Here is a 27649-nt window from a genome sequence, read left to right as displayed (position 1 = left end):
CAAGTATGAAACCAAGGAGAAAATGGTCATAGAAGAAATTTGAGAAGCAGCCTGTTCCTTAGGCCCACATTATCTCTTGCCTGAACCACTGTAAAACATTCCTACTGAAATCCCTGCCTCTATTCTCTTCTCACTTCAATTCATCCTTCTCGGTGAGGCCCAATTAATTGTACTGAAAGCTCTGATTCACGTGTAATTCTTTTAGTCAAAAACTCTAGGGTTTCAGGAAAAAATCCAAACTATTAATCTAAACTTGAAGGCATTCAAGACCTTCAACAAACAACTTTATAACTTGCTCCTCACTATTTCCTTTCATGTCAATGCCCCATTAAAAAAATGTACCATTTATTATTTCATGTCAATGCCCCCATTAAAAATGTACCATTTATTATTTCCTTTCATGTCAATGCCCCATTAAAAAATGTACCATTTATTATTTCTGAGTTGTCTGCTTTTCTACTCCTGTGCTTATCCTATTTTCTCTGCTCAGAAAGCTTTTCTCACCCTTCATCTTTGCAAGAACAAATATTTTTCTTTTAGGATCCAAACTGAAATATTGCTTCTTCCTCAAAGTTTTGTACATCCCCTCTTCCCCTGCTGGAAGTAATCTCCTTTCTTCTGAATATATAAAATATAATATTTTATTTATTTATTTAATATATTTTAATCTTCATCACTACACTGAGCACTCTTTAAGGGCAAGATCCATATCTAGTTCTGTTTTCTAGTTTAGTATATAGAAAAACATCAATAAACATTTGTTTAAAATAATATTAAAAGGATTTTAGATTGACCTAAATTACTTTGAAAGTCCCTTGCAATCTGGGATTCTATGATTGATATTTTGTACATTTATACATCATGAAAAAGAACAAAAAATTATGAGTTGTTTTCTTCTTGGAGGAAAACTGACTTAATGATCAGTAAATTAACATTAATATGCCAAAAGTCACAATAAATAGAACTCTGATGACAAAAACTTCTTCAAATTTAGCTACTGATCCCAAGAATCTCACATAGCAAATTATAGTGGTATTTTGGAAGAAAATGCCTATTTTTTCCATTATCATTCATGATTTAATTTGTTCAGTGAACATTTAAACACCTCTAGTGCAAAATACCTTGTTAGGCACTGATTAGAAATACAATAGTGAATAACATGAATTCCCTTCCCACAAGGAACTATAATCTAATGGTAGAGTTAGACGTTAAGCAAATAATCACATAAACACATAATAATGATATAATCTGTTAACTAAAGTGAAATAAGACTACACCACATTTTAAAGAGTTTAAATATAGAAAATCTTGATTAAGGAAATAAAATTTATATGGATATCAGACACCAGAAACTTTGATATGTGATGGCTCATTAAATTAGAAACTTAGGCTAGGAATACTCTCTACTTAGAGTGTCCTGGCCACTAAGTCATAGCAACTACAAATAGAAGTGTTCAGTAAATATCAGCAGACATCGGCCAGACATGGCGGCTCACACTTGTAATCCCAGCACTTTGGGAGGCTGAGGCAGGCAGATCACCTGAGGTCAGGAGTTCAAGACCAGCCTGGCCAACATGGTAAAACCTTGTCTCTACTAAAAATACAAAAATTAGCTGGGCATGGTGGCACATGCCTATAATCCCAGCTATTTGGGAGGCTGAGGCAGGGGAATTGCTTGAACTTGGGAGGTGAAGGTTGCAGTGAGCCAAGATCATACCACTGAACTCCAGACAGGGCAAAAGAACAAAACTGTCTCAAGAAAAAAAAAAGTTGACACCAAAAAAATACATTGGAGCCGTATCATTTTTACATCAAATGAGTCTAGCTGTGGTGCAAGCAATGAGAACCCCATTTTTCTCCAGAACACAAACACTTTTTTAAAACACTTAAAAACTTTCATTTAAATTTAAGAACTATATTAATTATATAACATTTTAAATTGGTATTTCTTTGCTTTGCAAAGAAATTCACACACACAAAACCCATTATTTTCATGCCCAATAACATGCCTATGTGACCTATCTTTGTTGATCTGTATGCTTAATGATTTTTCCATTTGATAATGATTGAGATTACAAATCTAACAGTATTTTAAGGAGCTGAGTTGATAAGCATTTAAGAAATATAATTTGAGAAGGTATGGTCTTTCTCAATCAGAAGGAAAAACAAGAAAACTTACCACAGCTAAATTATTTCCAATGCATTTCAGAAACAAAAATTTTTTTGCAATAGCATCTTCACCCAGGAACTCACCAAGACACTCCCTCAGGGCTTGTAAAGTAAGTTGAGGAGATACTCTGAAATATTATGATACTCATCTTACAATGTCAAATGAAATAGATTTTGGATATACTAATGATTCAGTAACTTTAGTCAGCTATCTCAAACACAAATGTTGATTTAATGTGTCAGATATAGTTTAACATATCATGTTTCTACATTGCTGGCATTTTGTAGGTCTTCCATAAACATCTCTTAAAATAAATAAAGTCTGCCTTTAAAATTATGCAAATAAACACTTTATAAATGTTTTATAAGGAAAAGGAAAATAACTGTCTCTTTGCTAATCTACTTCCAATTTTTTTTTTTTTTTTTTTTTTGACATGGAGTCTCGCTCTGTTGCCCAGGCTGGAGTGCAGTGGCGTGATCTCAGCTCACTGTAACCTCTGCCTCCTGGGTTCAAGTGATTCTCATGCCTCAGCCTCCCAAGCAGCTGGGACTGCCAGTGCTCACTGCCACACCTGGCTAATTTTTATATTTTTAGTAGAGATGGGGTTTCACCTGATTGGCCAGGCTGGTCTCAAACTCTTGACCTTGTGATCCACCCACCTCAGCCTCCCAAAGTGTTAGAATTACAGGCATAGGCCACTGCGCCCGGCTTCCAAATTTTATTGTTAAAATTTGCTGTGGAATTTATTTACTTTTAGACATATATCAAGAAATGATATAGCCACAGATATTTATTAGCTAGTGTTTAAATAATTTTAAAATAATCTAACATCTAACATTGTCAGAGTCCTTATCTTTGCTTATTAGGAATACTTTGCTCCTGAATGTCTAAAATTTAAAACCATCACTTATGCTATCATTCCAAGTTCTTATTTTTCTAGGACCTTATGAGAAATATTAGATGATTCATTCAATCAACACATATTTATTGAGCACCTACTATGTGTCAGACGTTGTTCCAAGGTATGGGAATATGGCAGTCAACAAAACAAAAATCCCTGCCCTCATGGACTTTACAACCTGGTGATGGAATAGGAAAATTAATGAAGTAAATAAGTAAAAAAAAAAAAAAAAAAAAAAGTAATTCATAAGACACTGCTAAGTACCACAGAGAAAAATAAGGCAGAGAATAAAGAAAGGGATTGTAGCAATAATTTAAAATGCAGTGATTAGAGAATATCTACAGAAAAAGGTAATATGTGAGGAAAAAGCTGAAAGAGATGGGAGGGCATATGGTTAGGGCAGAAAACTCATTCTAGACAAACGGAACAGAAAGTACAAGGGTCCTGAGATAGGGCAATGTGTTCCAGAACAGAAAGGAGGCTGATATGGTTGAAGAAAGTGATTATGAAGATTAGGAAGAGGGGTGTGCTCAAGAGATAACAGACAGTCAGATCATATAGTGTTATGTGTTTTTGTGAATGTGAAAATACACATCTAAATACATATAAACATATGTCCTTTGTTTATATTTTTAAACAGTTCAGAGAAAGAGACATTTTAGATACACTGCTTTAACTACTGTTTTCAGATCTTCAGCAGCTTTCTCTTTCTCTTTTTTTTTGGGGTGGGTGGGGTGGGGGGCAGAGTCTTACTCTGTTTCCCAGACCAGAGTGCAGTGGTGCAATCATGGCTCACTGCAGCCTTGACTTCTGGGGCTCAGAGCAGTCCTCCCACCACAGCCTTCTGAGTAGTTCAGCAGATTCTTAATTTCAGGTAACTTCTCTCTTAATTCACTTTGTGTATGATCATAATAACACACAGGTTATATACTGTTTTCTGGGTAGCAGAACTATGGCCAAGTGAGCTACTCCTATAGAACTGGTTTAATTGTTACATAGCACTACATATTGATAGTATTCATTAAGTTAGGAAATGGAACTACCACATAGACAAAATATTTTTCACTTATAGTTCTTAAATTTCCAGAAAGCATTTTTCTCTGCAGAAAAAAAGACTCTTCTCTCAGGCATATTGTTACATCACTGTACAACACTTGCCTCAGAAATCCAGCTGAAATGAATCTGTTAACAACTTCTGTCAAAATGGTATTTAGCTTATAGTTCCATGATCCCTCAGGGACATAAAAAACATGAAGTTCCACTAACTGAATAAATTGAGAAGAACATTAGTTAAAATATTTTTAAAGTGAAAAAAAACAACGATGTCACATATAATCAAGTTTAATAAACACAACTGAAAAAAACACGGAATACATACATTCCTCTGAACAAACAAAAAACAAAATGAACTAAAAATCTATTCTTAAGTTGGTCACTTGGCACTTGGAGTACATTTTCCCTTGGTAGCAATGGCTATGAGATTATCTCAATATTTTTGGCATATGGTGTTCTTTCTGTGGCCTGCAGTAAGAATCCTAGGGTACCCAGACTAGTTTTCTTAACATCAACCTTTACTTCACCTCACTCCCTACCTGCTCTGTTCCATTGGAGTGAACGTGTGGAATCCTTATCCTTTGTATATTTTCTCCCTAATAGTTCTGAAGATTGCTAGCTCTCAGCACCTGCAAAAGGCTTAATACTGTGGTTTGAGGAATGTACTTATTCACCAGAATTCCAGGAAGAACTTATTTCTGACCAAATGAGAAAGGAGTGACTGTTCTTACACTGGGCATGTCTGTGCTTATATGTAACTATCCACTTTTCCATTAATGTTTTGTTATGACCTTGATTAGAATCCTTCTCTCTAGAATATTTATATTACCACAACAGAAACAGAATGATTACAAATATAGTCTTATCTTTTAATCAAATTAAGTTTGATACTGCATATTAAAAGTCAAAATATTTAAATGAATATACTCTAATGCGATATTAAATATCTGAGAAATCTTTAAAAGTCTGAATATGACCTACTATTAACATCATTAATTTTATAGAAGATAAAAATAATCTTAAACATAAGGTTTTCTTCAAGTTGGTTTTATAAATCAAGGAAATTACTTCTATGCTTTTAATGATGAAATATTAACTAACAATCTAAAATGTTTGTATAGATGTAATAGTGAAGTTTGCTATATGTTGCATTTTGAACACTAGAGCACTTAAAAGATTAATCTTTAGCTATACTATTAAACATTTGCAAAACCTTAAGAAATTTAAAGTAAATATGACCTCATCTTTATATAAATGTATTAATATTTTACAGGGGGAAACTATTTCTTGAACTAAACATTTATACACACGCTTCTTAAAAATACACTTTTAATGGTTTTATTTTTTCCAGGACAACAAAGTAGTTGAAAAAATATGGAAAAAATTTTAAGTATATATTAAATCTGACATTATTTTAAGGTTAAATATTCTATTTACACCCAAACCCTAATTTATTATAATCTTACTTTCCTGGCTGTAATGGAAGCTACTCATCAATAATATTTTCGTTAAAAAGCTATTTTAAAAATACATTACAAGGAATATATATATATATATAAAGGCACATACTTTTTCTTTTGCCATAGGCTTCAAAATGATTACAGATGGCACTGTTGGATCCTGTCTCTAATTTAAATATTGACATCCTGTTCATTATGTATTTTTTTGCATTAATACTAAATATTTTTTTGGTAGCCCCTTAAATTTTTGATCCATGGCAAGCACCTCATTTGCCTTGGACTAGTTCTGGCTCTGTGAGAGATACAGCCAATACACAATAAATACTGACTTCTAAGAAGTAAAATTTTAAATTTTTTTTAAATTAAAAAAATATAAAATACTAATAGGTAATATAGCATATTACAAAGTGGTAATTACTAGGAACAAAGAATAAGTAGGGCAGGGTAAAGAAGAATCAGAAGATATGGGATGGAGAAGTTTTCAGGTTTTTTTTTTTTTATTTTTTGAGACGGAGTTTCGCTCTTGTTACCCAGGCTGGAGTGCAATGGCGCGATCTCGGCTCACCGCAACCTCCGTTTCCTGGGTTCAGGCAATTCTTCTGCCTCAGCCTCCTGAGTAGCTGGGATTACAGGCACGCGCCACCATGCCCAGCTAATTTTTTGTATTTTTAGTAGAGACGGGGTTTCACCATGTTGACCAGGATGGTCTCGATCTCTTGACCTCGTGATCCACCTGCCTCGGCCTCCCAAAGTGCTGGGATTACAGGCTTGAGGTTTTCAGTTTTATATAGTCAGGGTAGGTCTCATGGAAGAGGTGAGATCTGAGTAAAGACCTAAGGGAAATGAAGGAATTAGCCAAGTGAAGATCTAGAGGGAAGGAGTTCCAGAAAGAGATAAAACAAAGGTATTCATGTGACAGCATGCCAGTATGATTGCAGCAGAGAGAGTAAAGAGTAGAAGATGAGGCAGGGCGTGGTGGCTCACGCCTATAATCCCAGCACTTTGGGAGGCCGAGGCAGGTGGATCACGAGGTCAAGAGATCGAGACCATCCTGGTCAACATGGTGAAACCCCGTCTCTACTAAAAATACAAAAAATTAGCTGGGCATGGTGGCGCATGCCTGTAATCCCAGCTACTCAGGAGGCTGAGGCAGGAGAATTGCCTGAAACCAGGAAACGGAGGTTGCGGTGAGCCGAGATCGCGCCATTGCACTCCAGCCTGGGTAACAAGAATGAAACTCCAACTCAAAAAAAAAACAAGAGTAGAAGACGACAAGTTCAGAAATATAAAGAGGTAGAGGGGAAACACAGAGCACCTTCTGAGCCATTTTCACCTATAAAATGGGAAGCTAACGCATGGTTTTAAGAGAAACATGAAGATCTGACATATTTTTAATATAAAAAATTTTAAAGATACATACATATAAAAATAAGTCTCTCTCTTTGCATAAAACATTTAAAGTAAATCAGACATCATGACAATATATCCCTAAATACTCTGACATCCATATTCTAAAAATAAGGACCTCTGGTAACATAATTACAATTTCATTTCCACATCTAAAAAAATTAAAATTCCTTAATGTCAATTAATATCCAGTCCATATTTAAATTTTCCCAATTGTCCTCAAAATGTTTTCTTAATCTGGAATTCAAACAGGATCACACACTGCATTTGGTTGATAAGTTGTTTTTTTTTTTTTGAGATGGAGTTTCACTCTTGTTGCCCAGGCTGGAGTGCAATGGCGCATTCTTGGCTCACTGCAACCTCCGCCTCCTGGGTTCAAGCGATTCTCCTACCTCAGCCTCCCAAGAAGCTGGGATTACAGGCATGTGCCACCACGTCCGGCTAATTTTTTGTATTTTTAGTAGAGACAGGGTTTCACTATGTTGGCCATGATGGTCTCGATCTCTTCACCTCGTGATCCACCCACCTCAGCCTCCCACTTTTAAAAACTTTCTTCTTGGAGTTCCCAAACCTGTTTTTTCGCTTTTTTTTTTTTTTTTTAACACAGCATTGACTTTTTAAGAGATTGAGCCAGTTGTCTCATAGAATGTTCTACATTATGAATGTACTTAATTATCTCTAAGGTGTCATTTAACTTGTTTCTCCAAACTCTCTTATCTCCTATAAACAGTTAAATATACAGCCTTAAAGTGACACAGGTTACTACTTGGGGCAATAGTATTTTATAAATAGTGCCCTGTATTTTATATTGCATTATATCAGGATATACATAATGCTTTACATTTGAATCTTTCTAAATTTAATTAGTTGGGTAAAGGGAATAATAGCTAGAAGAGACTATATGAGGCAAGAAAACTTGTTATAAAGTTACTGGAATAATTACAGTGTGAGATGATGGTGACTCATGTGCTAGCAGTCAAGTTGATTAAAAAGTAATCAGATTTTGTATATATTTAAAAACTAGAGACAATCCATTGGAAGTGGAGTTCAAGAGTCAAGCAGAAGAGTCAGAGTCAATCTATTGAAAGTGGAGTTTGAGAGAGGAGTCAAGTAGAAGACTCAAGTATGCAAGAAGAATCAAGTATGACTCCAAGGCATTTGGCCTCAGATACTGAAAGGGTAGGTTTGACATCACCTGAGATGGCAAAAAATCATGGGTAGTACAAATTTTGGGGAAGGGGAAAAGATCCAGTTTCAGACATATTAAGATGAAATATCTATTGACCATCCAAGTGGAGATGTCAGTCAGTCAGCTGAATATATGCATACATCAATCTGGAATTTAGGAAAGAGGACTGGGATGGGGCTATAAATTTGGAAATCCTTGGCATAAAGTTGGCATTTAAATATATTAGACTAGATGAGATCACCGAGGAATAAGTGCAGGTAGAAAAGAGAACAAAGAGCTAAAATATTTCAAAATTAAGAAGTCAGGAAGAAGATGAATAAACAATAAAGATGACTGAGAATGAATAACCAGGAAGATGAAAACAAATATAATATGTATGCTAGAAGCCTAGTGAAGCCTATATCAAGGAAGATAACATGATTAATGGTGTCAACTGTTGTGCACACATAGGTCAAGAATGTTTAGGATAATAATTAACAGATTTAGTAATGAAAAGGTGAATTTATCAAGAATAGTTTTGTTGGAATAATGGAGGTGAAACCTTTATTGCAGTTGGTTTAAGAGAAAAATGAGAAGGCACTGGGGGTCTGAGATGGTATGACATACTTGTTTAGAAGAGTGGAAGAGTGGGCCAGTCACGGTGGCTCATGCCTGTAATCCCAGCACTTTGGGAGGGTGAGGCAGGCAGATCACGAGATCAAGAGATTGAGACATTCCTAGCCAACATGGTGAAACCCCATCTCTACTAAAAATACAAAAATTAGCTGGGTGTGGTGGCATATGCCTATAGTCCCAGCTACTTGGGAGGCTGAGACAAGAGAATTGCTTGAACCCAGGAGGCAGAGGTTGCAGTGAGCCAAGATCGAGCCATTGCACTCCAGCCTGGCAACAGAGTGAGACTCCATCTCAAGTAAACAAACAAAAAAAAAAAAAAGGAAGAAGAGAGGAAGAGTGAATCAATGAATGGCAGATAGTAAGATTGCCCACAAGAAAAAGATTTCACTGGAAATTCATGGTCATGAATTTAAAGTGAGAATGGTACTTATGATGGTATAAATTTTTCTCTCTAGCCACATTCAGCTGTTCAGTTGTAGGTATGGAATAGGTGGAGACATGCATTAACCGTGTTTGTTGTATTGCCAAGGAACACAATGAAGTGAGAAAGGGGCAAGAAGTCAAAAGTATATGCAAAGGAGTGACCATGATTGCGCTATGGAATTAAGCTAGATATGGAGGGTACCACCTTCAATCATACAATTGAGAAATAGTAAAAAAGGTGATAGGATCAATGCATTGGGGGTCCCAATATGGTTGGGGTATTAGAGGAAGTGAGCTAGAGACATGAGAAGTGTAATCAGACAATGGGATACACAAAGTTGGGATCATGGTGGAGTCAATAACACTTTATGTAATTCACGGTTTTGCTTTTATAAAACTTTTCAAAAATGATAAGCAAGTCTTTCTTATATTTTAGTATAAAAAGATTTTCTTACCTCTGATGAGGAAGGTCGACTTGGATTGAGTGACATATTCACTAATGTCTGAATGGGATAATTATCAATTGGAATTTTTTTTTATCTTTCTTCATTTAAGTAGTATTAAATAAAAATTGTAACAGTTTTTTTGGCTTAAGATAGCATTCCACTCATTTTTGGTCTCTGATTTGTTCAAGAAATAAAAAGGAAAACACAAAAGCTTTGAATAAACTAAAAATGAAAACTTAGGAATATATACAATCTTCATTATTCTAACTCAAAAGGACATATTACTAGTAAATACGACTGGTAATTGTAATGAAATGACAATTTCATTAAATAGAACATAATTAAAAATAAGTAAAGTGATAAATTACATTATAATGAACTTGTGACTAGGACATATTTTACTATTCTAAATCTTGGTTGAAAATTGTTTACATAAACAGCATTTTACTAGTATACGTTTGGAAGTAGAAAGAATTTATGATCCTGGGTTAGGATCAACTACAAATTCTAAGCATGCCTAAAGTTTTAATTAGTCTCTTGGCTAGTTAAAATGTCTGTAGAATGATGAAAACTCTTTAACCATAGACATTTCTTCCTGGGCTTTGATGCCTCAATAATAAAAAATATGAACTATTATTACAGATGAAAATGCCAATCTTTAAATATGTCAGGCTTCATTTGTGTATTATTTCCTGTGTTTTTCCTCAGAGGATTTATGGCAGTTTACCAGAATGTATGATACAATTAAAAATATATAAATGTATGTAAGAAAAATTGAAAAATAAGGTAGCTGAATTATTACTCTAAAAGGAATTATCAAAGTAGGATAATCCTTAAGGATATACTAATTGTAACAACACAAAACTGAAGCTTTTCTAGATTTCAAAGCATTGCTCTTCCTTGGCTTATGTTAAAATAATGATTTAAATCTAACAAAACTTAAAATTCCTCTGATCTGGTACTGATTATAGCTCTACAAAACCCTAACAAGTACTACTAATTGTTTTAATAGTATCAAAATTAAAAGATTATTTCCTGAAATATACAATCTCCTTAAATTAGTTTTGCATATTACTTCCTATATTTCTTACAATAATTAAAATGTGATTAGTCATTCTGACCATGTCAAATGCTATTTTAAGAACACATTAGTACTTTAAGAGAGTATTTATAGATCTATCCAAAAACTCTGTATGCCATTGTATTAATATTAACCTCTATTGTGAACCTAGGCAAAACATGACTCAGATACATATATAGTCACTTCATTATTAGATAAGAATTAATCTATAATAATTATAGCATATGGACATTTATTGATTCACTGGTATGTAAATTAGTAGGCTAAAAGTTTTAATTTCTGTTACATATTAAAATCTGATACTTTAATTCAGAACAATTTTTTTTTCTTTGAGACAGGGTCTCCCTGTGTTGCTCAGGCTGGAGTGCAGTGGCACAATCTCAGCTCACTGCAGCTTCTGCCTCCCAGGTTCAAGCAATTCTCCTGCCTCAGCCTTCCAAGTAGCTGAGATTACAGGCCTGTGCCACCATGCCCAGTTAAGTTTTGTATTTTCGGTAGAGACAGGCTTTCACCACGTTGGCCAGGCTGGTCTTGGACTACTGACCTCAAGTGATCCGCCTGTCTTGGCCTCCCAAAGTGCTGGGATTACAGGAGTGAGCAACCCACTGTGCCAGGCAAAGAACAAATTTTTAATTATGCAAACTCAAGATAGATCAGTCAAGACCTGCTTTATTGTTGTCCTGTGGTAAACCTATACAGGACCCCACTATACAGGTTGAGTATCCCTAATTTTAAAATCTGAAATCTGAAATGCTCCAAAGTCTGAAACGTTTTGAATGCTGACATGGTGCTCCAAGGAAATGCTCATTGGTGCATTTTGGATTTTGATTTAGGGTTGTCCAACCGGTAAGTATATAATACAAATATCCCAAAATTTGAAAAAATCTGAAATCTGAAATATTTCTGACCCCAAGCATTCTGGGTAAGAGATACCTAGAGTATCCCTTCTAAAGTAATGGCAAAGAAGCCATGTTTGGGATTTCAAAAACTCCCTTTATCATTTCTGATGGGACCAATGCTGGAGTCTAAATCCTGGGCTGACCAGAAACAAAATGTTCTGATGTGAAAAGATGATCCCTTGGGAACTGGACCTGGGAAAGAGCTCAAGATTCAATCATTAGTAGACATTATTAGTAAGAATATAAAAAAGAGAAGTCATGGGGTAGTATCATAGCCATGAGGCAAGCCCACATTATGGGAAAGCTATACATATGGAGAGATAGAAAAAGATGAAGAATAGAGAAAATGACTAAGTAAACTGGTAGTGAGAAGCAAACGGAGGAAGTAACATAGCTGATTAATGTTTATAACTAAGCACCAGAAAGGAGGAATCAAGAATTCTTGGGGCTGACGTCTCTAGCCTTAGATCTACTTCCAGTTTGGCCTATTAGCGTGACAGTTTTGTTTTGGGATTTACATGGGATATGTGCCTCCACTGCTGCTCTGTGTTGATCTTTACAATACTCTCCTCATTGCTTATGGTAACTTGAGTAAGTCTTTGCTACTGAAACCACAAGAAGCTAATTAAAACTTTAGGCATGCTTAGAATTTACTAAATCATATACTATATCCTAACATATAACGTGGAATTTTCAAATTTTTTTCCTATTACTAATTAGCTAATGAACCAAATGATGCCAACAATTCAAACAAAAGGAGACCGATATCTCAATAACCAAAAATAAAGTGACTATGAAGTTCTGATCTAATCTTCCATTTATTACATAATTTTGCTTTGCAACTCTGCTGCCAGGAATGGAAAATCAATTTTATCTTGCATGCTAATTCCCATCACTTGGTACTATCTAAAAGTGAATTACTAAGTAGGATCCCAAGGCTAAATCTCAGAAGGAAACAGTACAAAACTGAATTATCACAGTCAACTATGCATTTGAGGAGTAACTGTTGGTAGATGTATCACCTATCTGCCATCTCTGATCTAGTCTCTCCTTTCAAAATAGTTATCTATCATGTTTTCTCTACACTTTTCCAAAATGATTTTCAATGTCAGAAGCAGAGCTGAAAATCAAGCTTAAGAACTTCTGACACTCTATTCAGTGTCTAAAAATAAGGATTCCTGTTTGATTTGATAATATGGCATACAAAGATTGCTTAATGCACTTTTTTTTTTCCTGCTAGTATTGGGATCCCTTTCAGGTATGCTCAATGTACTTTAATAAATGCTGGCATTTAATAAATGCTGACATTTTTAATAAGAATATAAAAAAGAGAAGTCATGAGGTAGTATCATAGCCATGAGGCAAGCCCATATTATGGGAAAGCTATACATATTTACAGAGAGATAGAAAAAGATAAAGAATAGAGAAAATTACTAAGTAAGCTGGTAGTGAGAAGCAAATAGAGGAAGTAACATAGCTGATTCACGTTTATAACTAAGCACCAGCACTTAATAAATGCTGACATGGGCTATGTTTAAATATACCAATAAAGTAGAATCTCACACAAGATAATCAGATTGATTGGAAGCCAGAAAAGCAGGTTTCTAGTCCCTCATAACCTGTAAAACCATTCATTAGTCTGCGTGTCAGTTTCTTAGTGGTAAGTGACTTGAACTCTTCAATAACTTTTGCAGCTCTAAAATTTTTTGATTACTCAAGGAATGCAACAAGTGACAGGGAATCTTACATTCTGGAATTAAAAAATCAGAATACAGTCAACTTCATGCCAGATGATGGGAGAATTTTTGGCACAATTCCTGATTCTTAAATCACCAAAGCATGAAATCTATCTGATCAGGATAAATTCAGGTTACATATGTGTCCTGGGAGTTCTGCTTTATTTGATTCCTGGTTAAGCTGTAAGTAAAATTCTAATCCATTTGTTTTTTTTTTTTTTTTTGAGATGGAGTTTTGCTCTTGTTGCTCAGGCTGGAGTGCAGTGCCGCAATCTCTGCCTCCCGGGTTCAAGTGATTCTCCTGCCTCAGGCTCCCGAGTAACTGGGATTACAGGCACCTGCTACCATGCCCGGCTAATTTTGTATTTTTAGTAGAGATGGGGTTTCTCCATGTTGGTCAGGCTGGTCTCATAACGAACTCACAACCTCAGGCGATCCGGCAGCCTCCGCCTCCCAAAGTGCTGTGATTACAGGCGTGAGCCACCGGGACTGGCAAATTCTAATCCATTTAAAGGGCAATCTGTCTTAGGTAAATAGATTAAAATGCCTGAAATGCCTGAGGGCACTCCAAAATCTATAAGAATTTATAATAGTCATACTTGTAGAACCAATTGAGGAATGAGGTTTGTTTTCTATACAGGTCCTAATGTAGACAAAATGGCATACTCGTCTTGATTTGAAATATTTTCAGGATATATAAAGACATTTTAGGGTGGGAGAGGGTCTCCCAGAGAGTAACAGAATGATATAGGATTAGAATCTATGTTGGAAAATGAATTATAGAGTTAGGTTTCTTTTACTTTGTGATTTTTGTGGGCATGTAGTAGGTATATATATTTATGGGTACATGAAATATTTTGATACAGGCATACAATGTGTGAAAATCACATCAGGGTAAATAGGGTATCCATGACCTCAAGCATTTATCCTTTCATGTTACAAAAAATCCAATTATACTCTTATTTTAAAATATATGAATTATTAACTATAGTCACAATAATTGCACTATCAAACACTATTTTATTCATTTTATCTAACTTATATTTTTGTACCCATTAACCATCCTCAGTCCCCACCCACTACCCTTCCCAGCCTCTGGTAACCATTATCCTACTATCTCTATGAGTTCAAATGTTTTAATTTTTACTGCCAAATAAGTGAAAACATATGAAGTTTATGTTTCTGTGCCTGGCTTTTTAACTTAACGACCTCCAGTTCCACCCATGTTGTTGCAAATGAGATGATCTCATTTCTTTTTTATGGCGGAATAGTACTCCATTGTGTATTTGTACCACATTTTATTTACTCATTCATCTGTTGATGGACATGTAGGCTGCTTTTACATCTTGGCTATTGTGAATAGCGCTGCAGTAAACAAGGGAGTGCACGTACCTTGATATACTGGTTTCTTCTCTTTTGGATCTCTATCAAGCAGTGGGATTCTTGGGACATATTGAAGCTCTATTTAAAGTTTTTTTGGGGAATCTCCAAGCTGGTCTCCATATGGAGACCAGCTAATTTACATTCTCACCAACAGTGTACAAGGGTTCCCTTTTCTCCACACCTTCACCAGCATTTGTTATTGCCTATATTTTGCATAAAGGCCAAATGGGGTGAGATGATATCTCATTGTAGTTTTGACTTGCATTTCTCCTGATCAGTGATGTTGAATACCTTTTCATATACCTGTTTACCATTCATGTCTTCTTTTGAAAAACAATTTATTCAGCTCTTTTGCCCATTTTTAAAATGGATTATTATATTTTTTCCTATATAGTTGTTTGAGCTCCTTATATATTCTGGTTATAAATCCTTTATCAGATGGATAGTTTGCAAATATTTTTTTCCCATTCTGTGAGTTGTCTCTTCACTTTGCTGATTATCTCCTATGTAGTGCAGAAGTTTTTGTTTTTTGTTTTTATTTTAATTTTTGAGACAGGGCTTCTGTTGCCCAGGCTGGAGTGCAGTGGCATGATCATGGTTTACTGCAGTCTTGATCTCTGAGGGCTCCCAAGTAGCTGGGACCACAGGTACATGCCACCACACCTAGCTAATTTTTGTAGTTTTGTCGAGATGAGGTTTTGCCACGCTGCCCAGGCTGTTATTAAACTACTGGGCTCAAAAAATCCACCTGTTTCAGCCTCCCAAAGTGCCTAGATTACAAGCATAAGCCACCATGCCTGGCCCTGTGCAGGTTTTTAAACTTGATATAATCCCATTTGTCCATTTTTGCTGTTGTTGCCTGTGCTTGTGGGGTATTATTTTAAAAAAATCTTTGTCCAATCCAATGTCCTGGAAAGTTTCTCCAAAGTGTGTGTGTGTGTGTGTGTGTGTGTGTGTGTGTGTGTGTGTGTGAGAGATGGAGTCTCACTCTGTTGCCCAGGCTAGAATGCAAGTGCATGACCTCGGCTTACTGCAATCTCTGCCTCCTGGATTCAAGCAATTCTCCTGCCTCAGCTTCCCAAGTAGCTGGGACTACAGGTGTGTGCCACCACATCCAGCTAATTTTTGTGTTTTTAGTAGAGATGAGGTTTCACTATATGTTGGGCAGGCTGGCCTAAAACTCCTGACCTCAGGTAATCCACCCGCCTCAACCTCTCAAAGTGCTGGGGTTACAGGTATGAGCCACCATACCCTGCCTCCAATGTTTTCTCATAGTAGTTTCATAGTTTTACGTCTTAGATTTAAGTCTTTAATCCATTTTGATTTGATTTTGGTACATGAGGAGAGAGAGAGGTCTAGTTTCATTCTTCTGATATGGATATTCAATTTTCCCAGCACCATTTATTGAAGGGACTGTCCTTTCTCCAATGTATGTTCTTGGCTCCTTTGTAAAAAACAAGCTTACTTGAGATGAATGGTTTGTTTCTGGGTTCTCGATTCTATTCCACTGGTCTATGTGTCTGTTTTTATGCCAGTACTTTATGCTGTTTTGGTTACTATAGCTCTGTAGTATAATTTGAGGTCAGGTAACATGATTCCTCCATTTTTATTCTTTTTGCTCAGGATAACTTTGGTGACTCTGGGTCTTTTATGGTTCTGCATAAGTTTTAGGATTGTTTTTAATACTTCTGTGAAGAATGTCATTGGTATTTTGATAGAGATTGCACTGAATCTGTAGATTGCTTTGGGTAGTTTAGATATTTTAACAATATTGATTCTTCCAATACATGAACATGGAATATCTTTCTATTTTTGAGGGATTCTCTTCAATTTCTTGTATCAGTGTTTTATAGTTTTCATTGTAGAGATCTTTAACTTCCTTGGTTAATTCCTAGGTATTTTATTTGTAACTACTGTATATATTATTTTCCTCCAAACTTCAATTTCCTTAACCATTATAAAAACAGAAGAAGCTCATTCTTTGAGAAAGAAGTCAGAATTGTGAAATCCCCCTTGGAAGAAATTTAGCGTTTAAACTACGAAGTAAGGTATGTGCATCTTATTTTATTTATTCAAATTCTGAATTTAGACCTAGTAAACTAAAGAACTTACAGTACTAATTAGTTAAATAAAGTGAAGATCTAAGGTAAATTTAAATTGATAGTGTTCTGCTAACAAAACATAAAATGACAGATTACTTGGTTGTTTTTTCTTGCCATTTATTGCTAAAAGGATCCCCTTGGTGACAAATTCTTTTTATAACAGGCCGGTCTTCAACCAACTGAACGGTGAGCATCGATGTCTGTACAGTTGGTAACATGTTTGAAATTTTTAGAGGATTGTGGAAGGTCAAAGAACATCTCTTAATCAAAAGTTTACAAGATACAGATAGTTCATAAACTATATTTACAGCTAATCACTTCAGATACAACTGAACTTAAAGTTTACTAATTTTTTTTTTTGAGACAGAGTCTTGATCTGTCACCCAGGCTGGAGTGCAGTGGGGCGATCTTGGCTCACTGCAACCTCCGCTTCTCTGGTTTAAGTGATTTTCCTGTCTCAGCCTCTGGAGTAGCTGGGATTACAGGCACGGGCTACCATACCCAGCTAATTTTTATATTTTTTAGTAGAGATGGGGTTTTACCATGTTGGCCAGGATGGTCTCGATCTCTTGACCTCATGATTCGCCCACCTCAGCCTTCCAAAGTGCTGGGATTACAGGCATGAGCCACTGCATCTGGCCTCAATGTTTTTTTCCCTTCTTCTTTGCTATCCTACATAGAATCTTTAAAGACATGCTACAAAAAAAAATACTATCTGGTGTTTGAGACAGCAGTCCAGTCTGTGGTTTCTCAATGCAGTGGTTAATAAAAAAAAGCAATAAAAACTTTTTCTGAAATTGTTTTGGCCTAAGACACTGCTTATTCTTCAACAGCCTCCCTCACAGAAGAAATTATTGGACCATATATTCTCTAAAATCTCTTCCAGTATTAACGTTCCACAGTTCTTAACAGTTCAGTGATATATTCTAAAACTACTGTAAAATAAATCATTCTTTGAATAAAGATACTTGTGTTTAATCTTACAAATCTGTAAAGTATGAATGACGTTTTAGCATTACACAGTCAACAAAGCACCAAAGGTGAAATAATTAAAATACCGTTTGGGAAAAAACAGTATTTATTGAGATATCCTTCATATTCTTTATATATATAAAATATCATTTCATTCTGAAAAACAACTTCACGAAGTAAGCTTTATTGTTTATTTGGAAATAAAGCCTCAACAGTTTAAGTGGCTTGCCCAAGAATACCATGTTAAGTAGTAGCAGAGCCAGAATTCAAACCCTGGTTTTAACCCCAATCAGTACGTCGGTACGAATTAAGTAAAATGCTAAACTTACACTGTACATTTTTGTGAACTGATATAAACTGTTGAGTAAATAAATTAGGTTTTGTTGACCAGAGCAATTACACATGCTTTTCTAATAAAAAATTTGAAATGCATTAATGATGAAATTATTCACATTAATAGAAAACAGCGCATTCATTCGGAGACTGACCACCCAAAAGAAATAGGAAACACCTGACATTAATAGAAAACATCAGCGCATTCATTCGGAGACTACCCCAAAATAAATAGAAAACATCTGCCCTTAATGCTGTGCCATAACACATACATTTCCACTGATGAAAGAATGACGTACTGCCTGAGCCTATTTTGTTTGGTTAGATCCTACCATCTCTCCTAAAAACTTCTTTGGGACTCAATTTCAAGCAGGAGGTAATAAATTACAACGAAAATACTAAAGAGGAAACTTTCCGGAAACACAAAAATAAGTTGTATACAGTAAGCGTTAATTCTCCAGATTAAATGAGTAACAGAGTAGACAGGTGTAATCTTCAGCCAGCACCTTGGCTTCTTCACAATCTTTCAGAAAACCGATTCAAGAGCTAACAGACCAGTGAAGTCAAACCTCGAGAAGATCCTTTCTCCAACGAATGAGCGCCCCTGCACCCCGCCCGCCCGGCTCCGCTGGGTCGCCTACAGGATCTCCTCCGGTCTATCGGGCTGCGCGGGATGGGGGGTGGAGGGCACTGAGAATGCCCATTGGCCAAACTCGGGTCACAGAGAGGGTCTCTGGTCTCTAAACTTTCTTAACAAGAAAAATGTCAGGGACCTAGCTTACTCAGTTGTGGTCAACTCAGACACGCCTGTACGGGACGGGGTGTGTGGGTGACTCACGCCGCTCAGAGAGCCTCTGCCCTCACTTCCCTCAATCCCTCCCGCAAACTCCGGGAGAAAAACTGAGACCTCCTGGTCACCCGCCGCCAAGCCTTTTAGAAACTCCCACAAGCTCTGACTTCCCTCACTGGTCCTCTTCAGATCCCCTCTTAGGTGTTAGCGGCCAACAATAAGCTCTCTCCTTACCTCTCCCAAATCGGCTCCACTGGAGAGGAAAGGAGAACTTAGGCGGGTCGTGCTCGCCTCCAGCAGCCACCTCGCCCACGGACTGCTCCGCCCCTTCTCCTCCCGCTCCTCCACGCTCGTGCTCAGGGCCGAGTGAGGAGCTGGAAAAGAAGGCAGGCAAGGCGCGCATGCGCACCGAGGGTGGAGCCGCTGAGCACAGAACCGGAAACTTACAAAGTTCGGAGCCCCGCCCCCGCCGCGCGCCGCTCAGTTGTCTGGCCCTGTCGACCCACGGCCCACGACCCACGAATCGGCCCGGCCCTCCAGTACACCATGTCTGGCTCCTCCAGCGTCGCCGCTATGAAGAAAGTGGTTCAGCAGCTCCGGCTGGAGGCCGGGCTCAACCGCGTAAAAGTGAGCAGGGGCGGGCGGCCGAGGCGAGGGGTAGGCGGTGGCGGACGGTGGGATTCGGCGGCCCAGCTAGCGGGGGCTGGCGGGACACGCGGCTGCGGCCCTCATTTCCCTGGAGGGGACGCGCTGTCGGCGGCGGCAATCCGGGAGCGGCCAGCTTTAGAGAAGGCTCCGCGTGGGTCTACGCTGTGGTTCAGGGGGACGATTAGTCCGCCCTTCCGCCCCAGGACTTTCCGAGGCGGGCTGGCCCCTTGGCTGAACGGTGGCCCGCATTCCGGTTCTCCTCCCTCTCTACCTCCCTTGGCCGCCTCCTCGGCTGGCCTCGCCAACAGCTGCGCCTCGGCGCGCGGTCCGCACCCTTCCTTTCCCGCTCTGCCAGCCTCCTGTTTCTCATCGGACAGGGTATTTTCCGACTTTTGATTCAGAGCAGACTTTTTCCCCCATTTTACCTTTCCCAGACCTGCTTCCTTTAGTATTAAGTTCTTACCTTTAGCTTCTCTTGTCCATTTAACACATACTTTTAAGCGAATTATTGCATAACTTAAACTATAGATTAATGCAGCATTTTTCGAAACGTTCCTGGAGTGTAAAGTTCTGGTCAGTGTCCCGTACAACCTCGATCAAAGCGTGCATTTCATACCTATGGCACAGTTTGCTCGTATTTGACCTTGGGGATATCATCTCGTCTGCATGCCTAAGAAAGTGATTAGTGTGGGTAATTATTGGTCTTATTTTGGCGTCTGGTTAGTATTGGCCTTGTCTTGAGGTGTTTACTTTGGGGGAAAAAGTCTTTTGTCTGTGTTGATAGAACAACTTGACATTCAAGTGCTATTCTAAGTATTTCCTTATTATTACAGTCCTAAATGTATTGGCTTCTTTCTGGTACAATGGGTCAGGCTACATGTGAAACACTTCTGCAGTGAAAGAAAGAATGTAAATCACGTGCTCTGTTAAAAGCAGCCTGTTCCTAAGATGATTGGATTTTATACTCGTTAGGCTAGTCTTTATTTTTCCTGAAACCTTTTGTGGATGAGAGAGGGTCTCTGGTCTCTAAGCTTTCTTAACTAGAAATGTCAAGGACCTAGCTTACTCAGTTGCGGTCAACTCAGAAGGGAAGGGAAATTCTCATTCGTCTTGGTGTAGGATCCCCCTCACTTCCAGTCCTTGCAGTGTTGTAGACCTCACTGCAGTTTGGAATCCGTTTCTCTACTCTCCCAATTCTTACCTTATCCCAGTGCCAGTGGTTTCTAGTCAGTCTTGGCTCTGAAATTTGAAATCACGCGTTTCTTAACAACCATTATGTATCATTCAGGTGTGCCTTTATCATAAATAGGATGGACCAGGAGAGAAAAAAGTTGGGGCAGGGTAGTGAAAGCAGTAAATTGCACACACTTAGTCTCCAAAGAAAATGACATGAGGTTTTCAGACGAAAATACTCTAAGAGCTTTACCTGGAAAACCTTAGCTGCTGCTCCCCTAACCCCACAAAACTGATTCTACCTTAATCTTCACTAGGCTTCTCGTCGGATCATTAAAGCCATCAGAAATGAGTTGGTTTTGGAGTTCTCAATTTCTGGCTGATGTTAAGGCTGTAGCAAGGAGGGGAGGACATCTCATTTTGGGATTTTTAAATGAGCTTTTCGTTAGACATGTTGCTAAATGTGGTTAGGTTCCATTTGTGTATCTGTTTTACCAATGACTGGGCTAGGTGATTTTTGGTGATATTTTTAAACTAGTACAAGCTTATTTTTAACCTGTATGTTTGAGTGCAGTTGACAGAACTTATCACAAGTGCTTGACAGACTGTCATAGGTATGTCTGGACATTTTTGAGAGTGAAAAGGGAACTAGTAATTAGGCCAGGATTGCAGGGTTTCAACCTCCTGGATGGTGATTGTTATAGTGCCTTGGGGGCTAGCAGCTTGTTCCAGTTTTAAGAGTCTTTGTCTCAACTTTCCTCACTGCTTGGAATGCTATTTTCTCACTGATGGTTATTTGGCTGGATCTCTTGTCATTGAGTCTCAGGTTCAATGTCACCTCAGACACCTTCCCTTAGGTGGCCACCCAGTCACCATCTAAAAGATTACTAATTTTACCACAGTGCACCTTTTCTGTCATTTTCTCTGAACTGTCAGCTCCGTAACAACAGGGCTCTGGCTGTTCTTATGTATTCTCAGTACCTATATGTGGCACATAGTGGTGCTTGAAAAGTTGTGAAAAGGAGTTACATTGGACCCTACCTACACTTTAAACAGAAAATTAACAGGTACTCTTTATGCTTCCTGTTAATATGAATGAAAACACTAAACATTGTTACAATATTTGGTGAAAAATGACACCGCTGTCCTACTTTGGCTACACTTCTTTGGAAGGGAGGGGACGAGGGGGCATGTAGTCATTAGTAAAATGCTTTTACATAGGAGCTAATAAACCTATGGAACTCACTAACCTGGCCTGTTGTATAAGCCAAACACACAAATAGAGTCAAGAAGCATTTAGATTCATCTTAGTATGACAAATTATTTGATCAGGTCAGAGGTACAGCTGTAATCTGCAGGGTTTCTTGGTATAGAGAGCATTCGTGATGCTGTTAATAAGTCCCTAAGGCTACATATCCAGCTGGATGGACTGGACACCTTGCTCTAAGCCTCCTTTATTCTGAGTTAAGACTGAGAATAAAATGCATGATTATATCTCCCACTTCTTAAATCTCGGTTCAAGACTTCAGATATTAGATGCATTTGGAGTGTTTTAGTCATTCATGTTCCACGTCTGAACGGTTCAGTTCATAGTTTTGTGTACCAACAGTATTTCAATGTTATTAAACTAGACAGTGACAGTTTTCTGCCCAGTGTCATGTGACTGAAAGGCTGATAGCAAACTTCAATTTGTTTTTCTAAGCAGCCTGCCTTTAAGAAACTATTGCCTTAAATCTGATTTAAGTGTTAATATACATATACAGAGCCACCCAAACAAGACTTAAGGAACTTATATGGCTTTATGGTTATTTTGTTGATAGTCTACATTACCTTAACAGAATATATACAAATAGTAGATGTTTTAAGTGAATGAATGCATGCCTCTTTTAATCTGTTTTAGTTTAAATGAATGCATGGCTTTTTAAATCTGTTTTAGTTTAAAGAGAGTATAAAGTCTGACAAATTTGAGGATCAGTATACTGAATGCATTCTTAGAGTGTTTGGTTTTCTAAATTATGTGCTAGTTATCCCACATTATGTTTATTCAAAGTAGCATTTTTCCAGTAATTCTGCTTTCAAGACAAAGTAATCGTTTTCTAGAATGTTATTGCTCTTTTTGTTTAACCTGTAATGCTTTTAATAAAAACAAGATGTTAACTAGCCTCAGGTTTGCACTTGAACAGCCTATTATTAATAAGCAAGATGTGCTATGCTTTGCAAAAAGAAACATAATTGTACTGTTTGTATGCAGTCATCTGATGTTTCTAGCAATCAAGCAAAAGAAAACATACTTTATATCAGTCTTATTTACAAGCATTAGTTTTAAGTATTAAGAGCTCACTAGGCCGGGTGCAGTGGCTCACACCTGTAATCTCAGCACTTTGGGAGGCCGAGGTGGATCATGAGGTTAAAAGATCGAGACCATCCTGGCCAACATAGTGAAACCCCGTCTCTACCAAAAGTACGAAAATTGGGCATAGTGATGCGCACCTGTAGTCCCAGCTACCCTGGAGGCTGAGGCAGGAAAATCATTTGAACTCGGGAGGCGGTTGCAGTGACCTGAGATCGCACCATGGCACTCCAGCCTGATGACAGAGCAAGACTCCATCTCAAAAAAACCAAACTATATGACTTAAGTCTTAAATTATTAAATAGTATCTTCTTCTGAAGCAAGAGAAGTACTGTTTTATTCTAAGTACAGTATTTCCAGAGATTTGAGAAAACCTTCGTTAAAATGTTCTTACCACCTGGCACTTTCTCTCTCTCTCTCTCCCCTATATAGGTTTCCCAGGCAGCTGCAGACTTGAAACAATTCTGTCTGCAGAATGCTCAACATGATCCTCTGCTGACTGGAGTATCTTCAAGTACAAATCCGTTCAGACCCCAGAAAGTCTGTTCCTTTTTGTAGTAAAATGAATCTTTCAAAGGTAAGTTTCCTTAAAAAAAAAGCCGACACTGTAGGAATAACTAGCCTTCTCTTTGCAGCACTTAAAAGGTCATCCCATGCACTTTGCTTTGACTCTCCATTTCCAGGATTTTTCTGTTTTGCAAAGTGATGATTCATGAAACTTGCTGAGTTAGTAATCATGAAGGCTGTTTCTATTTTACTATAAAGAAGGATAAATTGAGGATTTAATGACAATAGGCTATAGGAGAGTTACTATAAAATGCCACTACTGTAACAAGCCATGTGTCACTTTTTAGAGCATTGACCTAATGGCCTATGTATCTTGGGAGTCACCAAGTACTAGTTTTGTACCTGGCAAACATTTAGACAGTTTTTTAAAAATCTGCAATGTTTTTGGGGATGACTTAAAGTACTACCAACTGATTTGGATTAATTCTGATGTTACTGCTCTAACTGAACCCAGCTGTAGAACAGTATAGCAAAGATTGGGAATTGGAAATACAAGAGAAAATCAGATGTAACTGAAAAAGCCAGTGTGGTTCAGGCATTTGGACTGAGGTAGAACAGGCTTTATGTTTTGTTCTTATTTGTTGGATTAAAGATAAAACTAAAAGGAAATGCAGTATATGAGTTTTTGGTGGCAAACAGACAGTGGACTGAATGTCAGAAAATTAAAAACTAAAGACCTGCTGACTTTATTAGAGCATGCTTCAGTACATTAATTTGTGACTTCCGGATCAAATGTCATATGTACAAAATGTATGTTAGTCTAAGGGGTGTGACCAAAAACGTTTTGGATCATTTAAAATGTAACTCAAGGGTGCTGCCTTTTTATAAATTCTTTGTACTTTAGTTAGGGAATGTACTCGTTAGTATTGACCTATGAGAAGCAACTTAAATAGTACTTAAAAAAAAATAAAGATTTTGTATATGGCACACACCCCTTACTAACATTCTGACTCTGCAAAGTCCAGGAAGCTGCTTCCTAAAATACGTTGTTACATAGTTGTGCCTTAGTTAAGTTTTATAGGCCTGGGAGTGTCCAGGAAGTCTGTATAAGTACATGTTTCCAGTCTATCCCAGCAGTGTAAGAGAACAGCTTTGTGGGTATTAAGATTTGAAGCAATTTGGGCTAGGGAAAGAATAATTGGGCATCTAAGCATTGCTTCTCAAGCTTGAATATATGCAGATCACTTTGTTAAAATGCAAATTCTAATTCAGAAGATCTGAGGTGAGGCTCTAGAACTTGCATTTCTTACAACTGCCGACTTACACTGATGCTGATGGTACTAGACCTACACTGAGTGGCATGAATGTAAAGAATTTACATTGGAGTTATGTATGTAAATATAGTTTTAAAAATACATGGTTTTTATAACTTGCAAAACTTAGCATAGGTGATTTAGCAACATGAAATACAAGAAGAATAGAAATCACCATGATCATTACACCTAGAAATAATCATGGGTAATAAATTGTATTTCTTTTTTTTTTTTTTGAGACGGAGTTTTACCCTTGTTGCCCAGGCTGGAGTGCAATGGCATGATCTTGGCTCACTGCAATCTCTGCCTCCCGCATTCAGGTGTTTCTCCTGAGTAGCTGGGATTACAGGTGCACACCAGGGATTACAGGTGCACACCACCATGCCCAGCTAATTTTTGTATTTTTAGTAGAGACGGGGTTTCTCCATGTTAGTCAGGCTGGTCTCGAACTCTGGCCTCAGGTGATCTGCCCACCTCAGCTTCCCCAAGTACTGGGATTACATGCGTGAGCCACTGCACCCAGCCCTGTATTTCCTTTTAAGAGGAATTTTTTTTTTTTTGACATTCCAGCTTTTAAAATTTTTCCTCTCTTATACAAAACAAAGTAGGAGAAATAATACAGGATTAAAAACTGTTAAAACAGTAGGACATGTATACACAAAAAATGAAGATGACAGGCTTATTGACAATGAAGAAATATGTAAAATTAAGGTAGTTTTTGTATGAAACATTTTTAAAAACATATGCAACAATGGGTGCCACAAAAATGTTTTAATTAAAAATAAGGATCAGTATTTGCCATTTTTCATTCTGCCTTTTTAAAATGATGAATTTTCTTCATTAAATATTCTTTGTAAACAAGATCTTTAGTGGTGTATTAACTATGACTGAATTATACTTCATTGAATATTTAAGTTTCCAAAATTTGAGGTTCCAGTGAGGTGAAGATTTTGATGAACATCTATGTATACTTAGTACCTCTCTTTCCTTAGTTTTTATAAGTAAAATTAGTCAACAAGGAGTGAATGTTTAACATTTTTACAATGTTGTACTTGATATCCCCTGCCAATATAAAACTTTGGCCTTCCACTAGAAACATGAGAATGCTTTTTCCTCGAGCCCTAACAAACCTTCATTTTTTGCTGCTATTTTAGGTGAGATTAAACATTTTTCATAGCATTGATTCTGTTTATGCCTCTTGAACATTTTTGTTACAGAATATCTCAAATTAATACTCTCTACCTTTCCATATCAATAACAAATCCTAAACTTAGTATGCTTGTTTTAATTTTTTAATACACCTTTTTTTTCAATTTAATTTTTTTTTAATTTTTTATTTATACTCTATTAACTGAAATATTTTATGGTTTGAAAACATAACTTTTGTTTTTTAAGGCATAACTTCCAGCTTTGTATTCCATCATATGTGGCAACCTTCATTTATTTATCCATTCTCCTACAGAATTATATTTAGGCTGTTTCCAGTTCATTGCTGTTAAAATACTAATACAGCAATATCCTTGTATGTGTTTCTCTATGTCTAGGATTATCTAGGGAACTAGAAGTGTGGTTGCATCTTCTACTTGACTAGATACTGCCAAACTGCCCTGCTGAACACACTTGCTCATTTTTCTAAGGATTTTTCTTGATTTAAGAGAGCTTTATTAACCTTTTTTTATTATATACAGAATATATTTTGGCAGTAATCTTAATCTGTAAGTCTGTTTATAAAACAGGAATGACTTACACATCAGACTGGTTGTGAAAATTAAGGGAAAGATTTTACTGTTACTGCACCATAGGAATTTCCCATCCTGTTTCTCTTTCTTAAACAAGTTATTCATGAAAAAAAATTAAAAACTATGTTGATAGTTTAACTCACCTTTTTTTTTTCCACCTTAGGTTTCCCAAACCACTTCTTATGATCCAGTGAATATTCAAGAGAGCTCCATTTGAAGCCTGTACAAAAGCTTATCCCTGTAACACTTGTGCCATAATATACAAATTTCTATTTCTTTCAGTCCTTAACATCTACCTCTCTGAATTTTCATGAATTTCTATTTCACAAGGGTAATTGTTTTATATACACTGGCAGCAGCATACAATAAAACTTAATATGAAAAGCTTTTTTTTTTTTTGCATTATTAATGGTATTAAATACATGGTATATTAATCTGTTCTGAACACCTGAAAGGGTTAAGTCTGTAGAGTTTGTTCCACCTACTCTTCTCACATGATTTATGCCATACTTCTGGCAAGACCGCTAGGGAATTAAAGGTAAACTGTGAACCTTTGTTCTTTTAAGGTCAGGAGGAGGCTGTTAAGTTGTACAGTTTCCATTCATGAGTTATTTATAGGGCTAACTTTGTTTCAGTGCCTGAATGGAGTACTACAGCACCAGGTACAAGAGTTCCCCCCTAACCTGGCCATAAAACAAACAAACAAAAAAGACCCCAAACCAGGAAGCAAGCATTAGCTTCAGTAATTTGCAACTTTGCTTTAAACCTTGTTAGATCATTTTGCTTTAATATTTTTACCCTTCGGAAGGTTTAAGACAATGTTAAAACATTCATGAAACCTGGCCTCCATTTAAGTTAGTTATTTATACTATGTGCCAGACACTGGATTAATAAAAATCCAAAAATTCTATTTTTAAAAAAAAATAAAAATCACGGGTTAGCTAGTATTTATCATTTTA

The 27649-nt window shown here is 37.1% G+C and overlaps 2 protein-coding genes across 2 annotated transcripts in view; one reads left to right on the top strand and one right to left on the bottom strand.

Annotated features, from left to right (window-relative positions):
• Positions 1-19363, bottom strand: part of LOC105710284 (spermatogenesis-associated protein 1) — a 47470-nt gene extending 28107 nt beyond the window's left edge. The window contains 5 exon segments of the mRNA XM_021667731.2: positions 2180-2297; positions 4230-4336; positions 9674-9762; positions 18740-18919; positions 19195-19363. Coding sequence (XP_021523406.2) covers positions 2180-2297; positions 4230-4336; positions 9674-9762; positions 18740-18919; positions 19195-19363 — 663 coding nt within the window.
• Positions 19364-19411: 48 nt separating this feature from the next.
• Positions 19412-27079, top strand: GNG5 (G protein subunit gamma 5). Its single transcript, XM_021667729.2, has 3 exons — positions 19412-19587; positions 23564-23708; positions 26854-27079. Exons 1-2 carry the CDS (start codon positions 19507-19509, stop codon positions 23687-23689), a joined length of 207 nt encoding a protein of 68 aa, XP_021523404.1. The 5' UTR covers positions 19412-19506; the 3' UTR covers positions 23690-23708; positions 26854-27079.
• Positions 27080-27649: the final 570 nt, after the last annotated feature.

Source organism: Aotus nancymaae, unplaced genomic scaffold (assembly GCF_030222135.1).
Source record: "Aotus nancymaae isolate 86718 unplaced genomic scaffold, 86718_ANA_hifiasm-v0.15.2.pri h1tg000007l, whole genome shotgun sequence".
In the NCBI taxonomy this organism is placed as follows: domain Eukaryota; kingdom Metazoa; phylum Chordata; class Mammalia; order Primates; family Aotidae; genus Aotus; species Aotus nancymaae.
The sequence above is the reverse complement of the archived record's forward strand: the minus strand, read 5'-3'. Positions and strand labels throughout refer to the sequence as shown.

What these genes read in the sequence shown, in the direction of transcription:
- GNG5 (XM_021667729.2), top strand. Translation starts at nt 19,507, where the DNA reads ATGTCTGGCTCCTCCAGCGTCGCCGCTATGAAGAAAGTGGTTCAGCAG. An exon ending in CCGGGCTCAACCGCGTAAAA is followed by an intron (nt 19,588 to 23,563) that starts GTGAGCAGGGGC and finishes TCCCCTATATAG; the next exon opens with GTTTCCCAGGCAGCTGCAGA.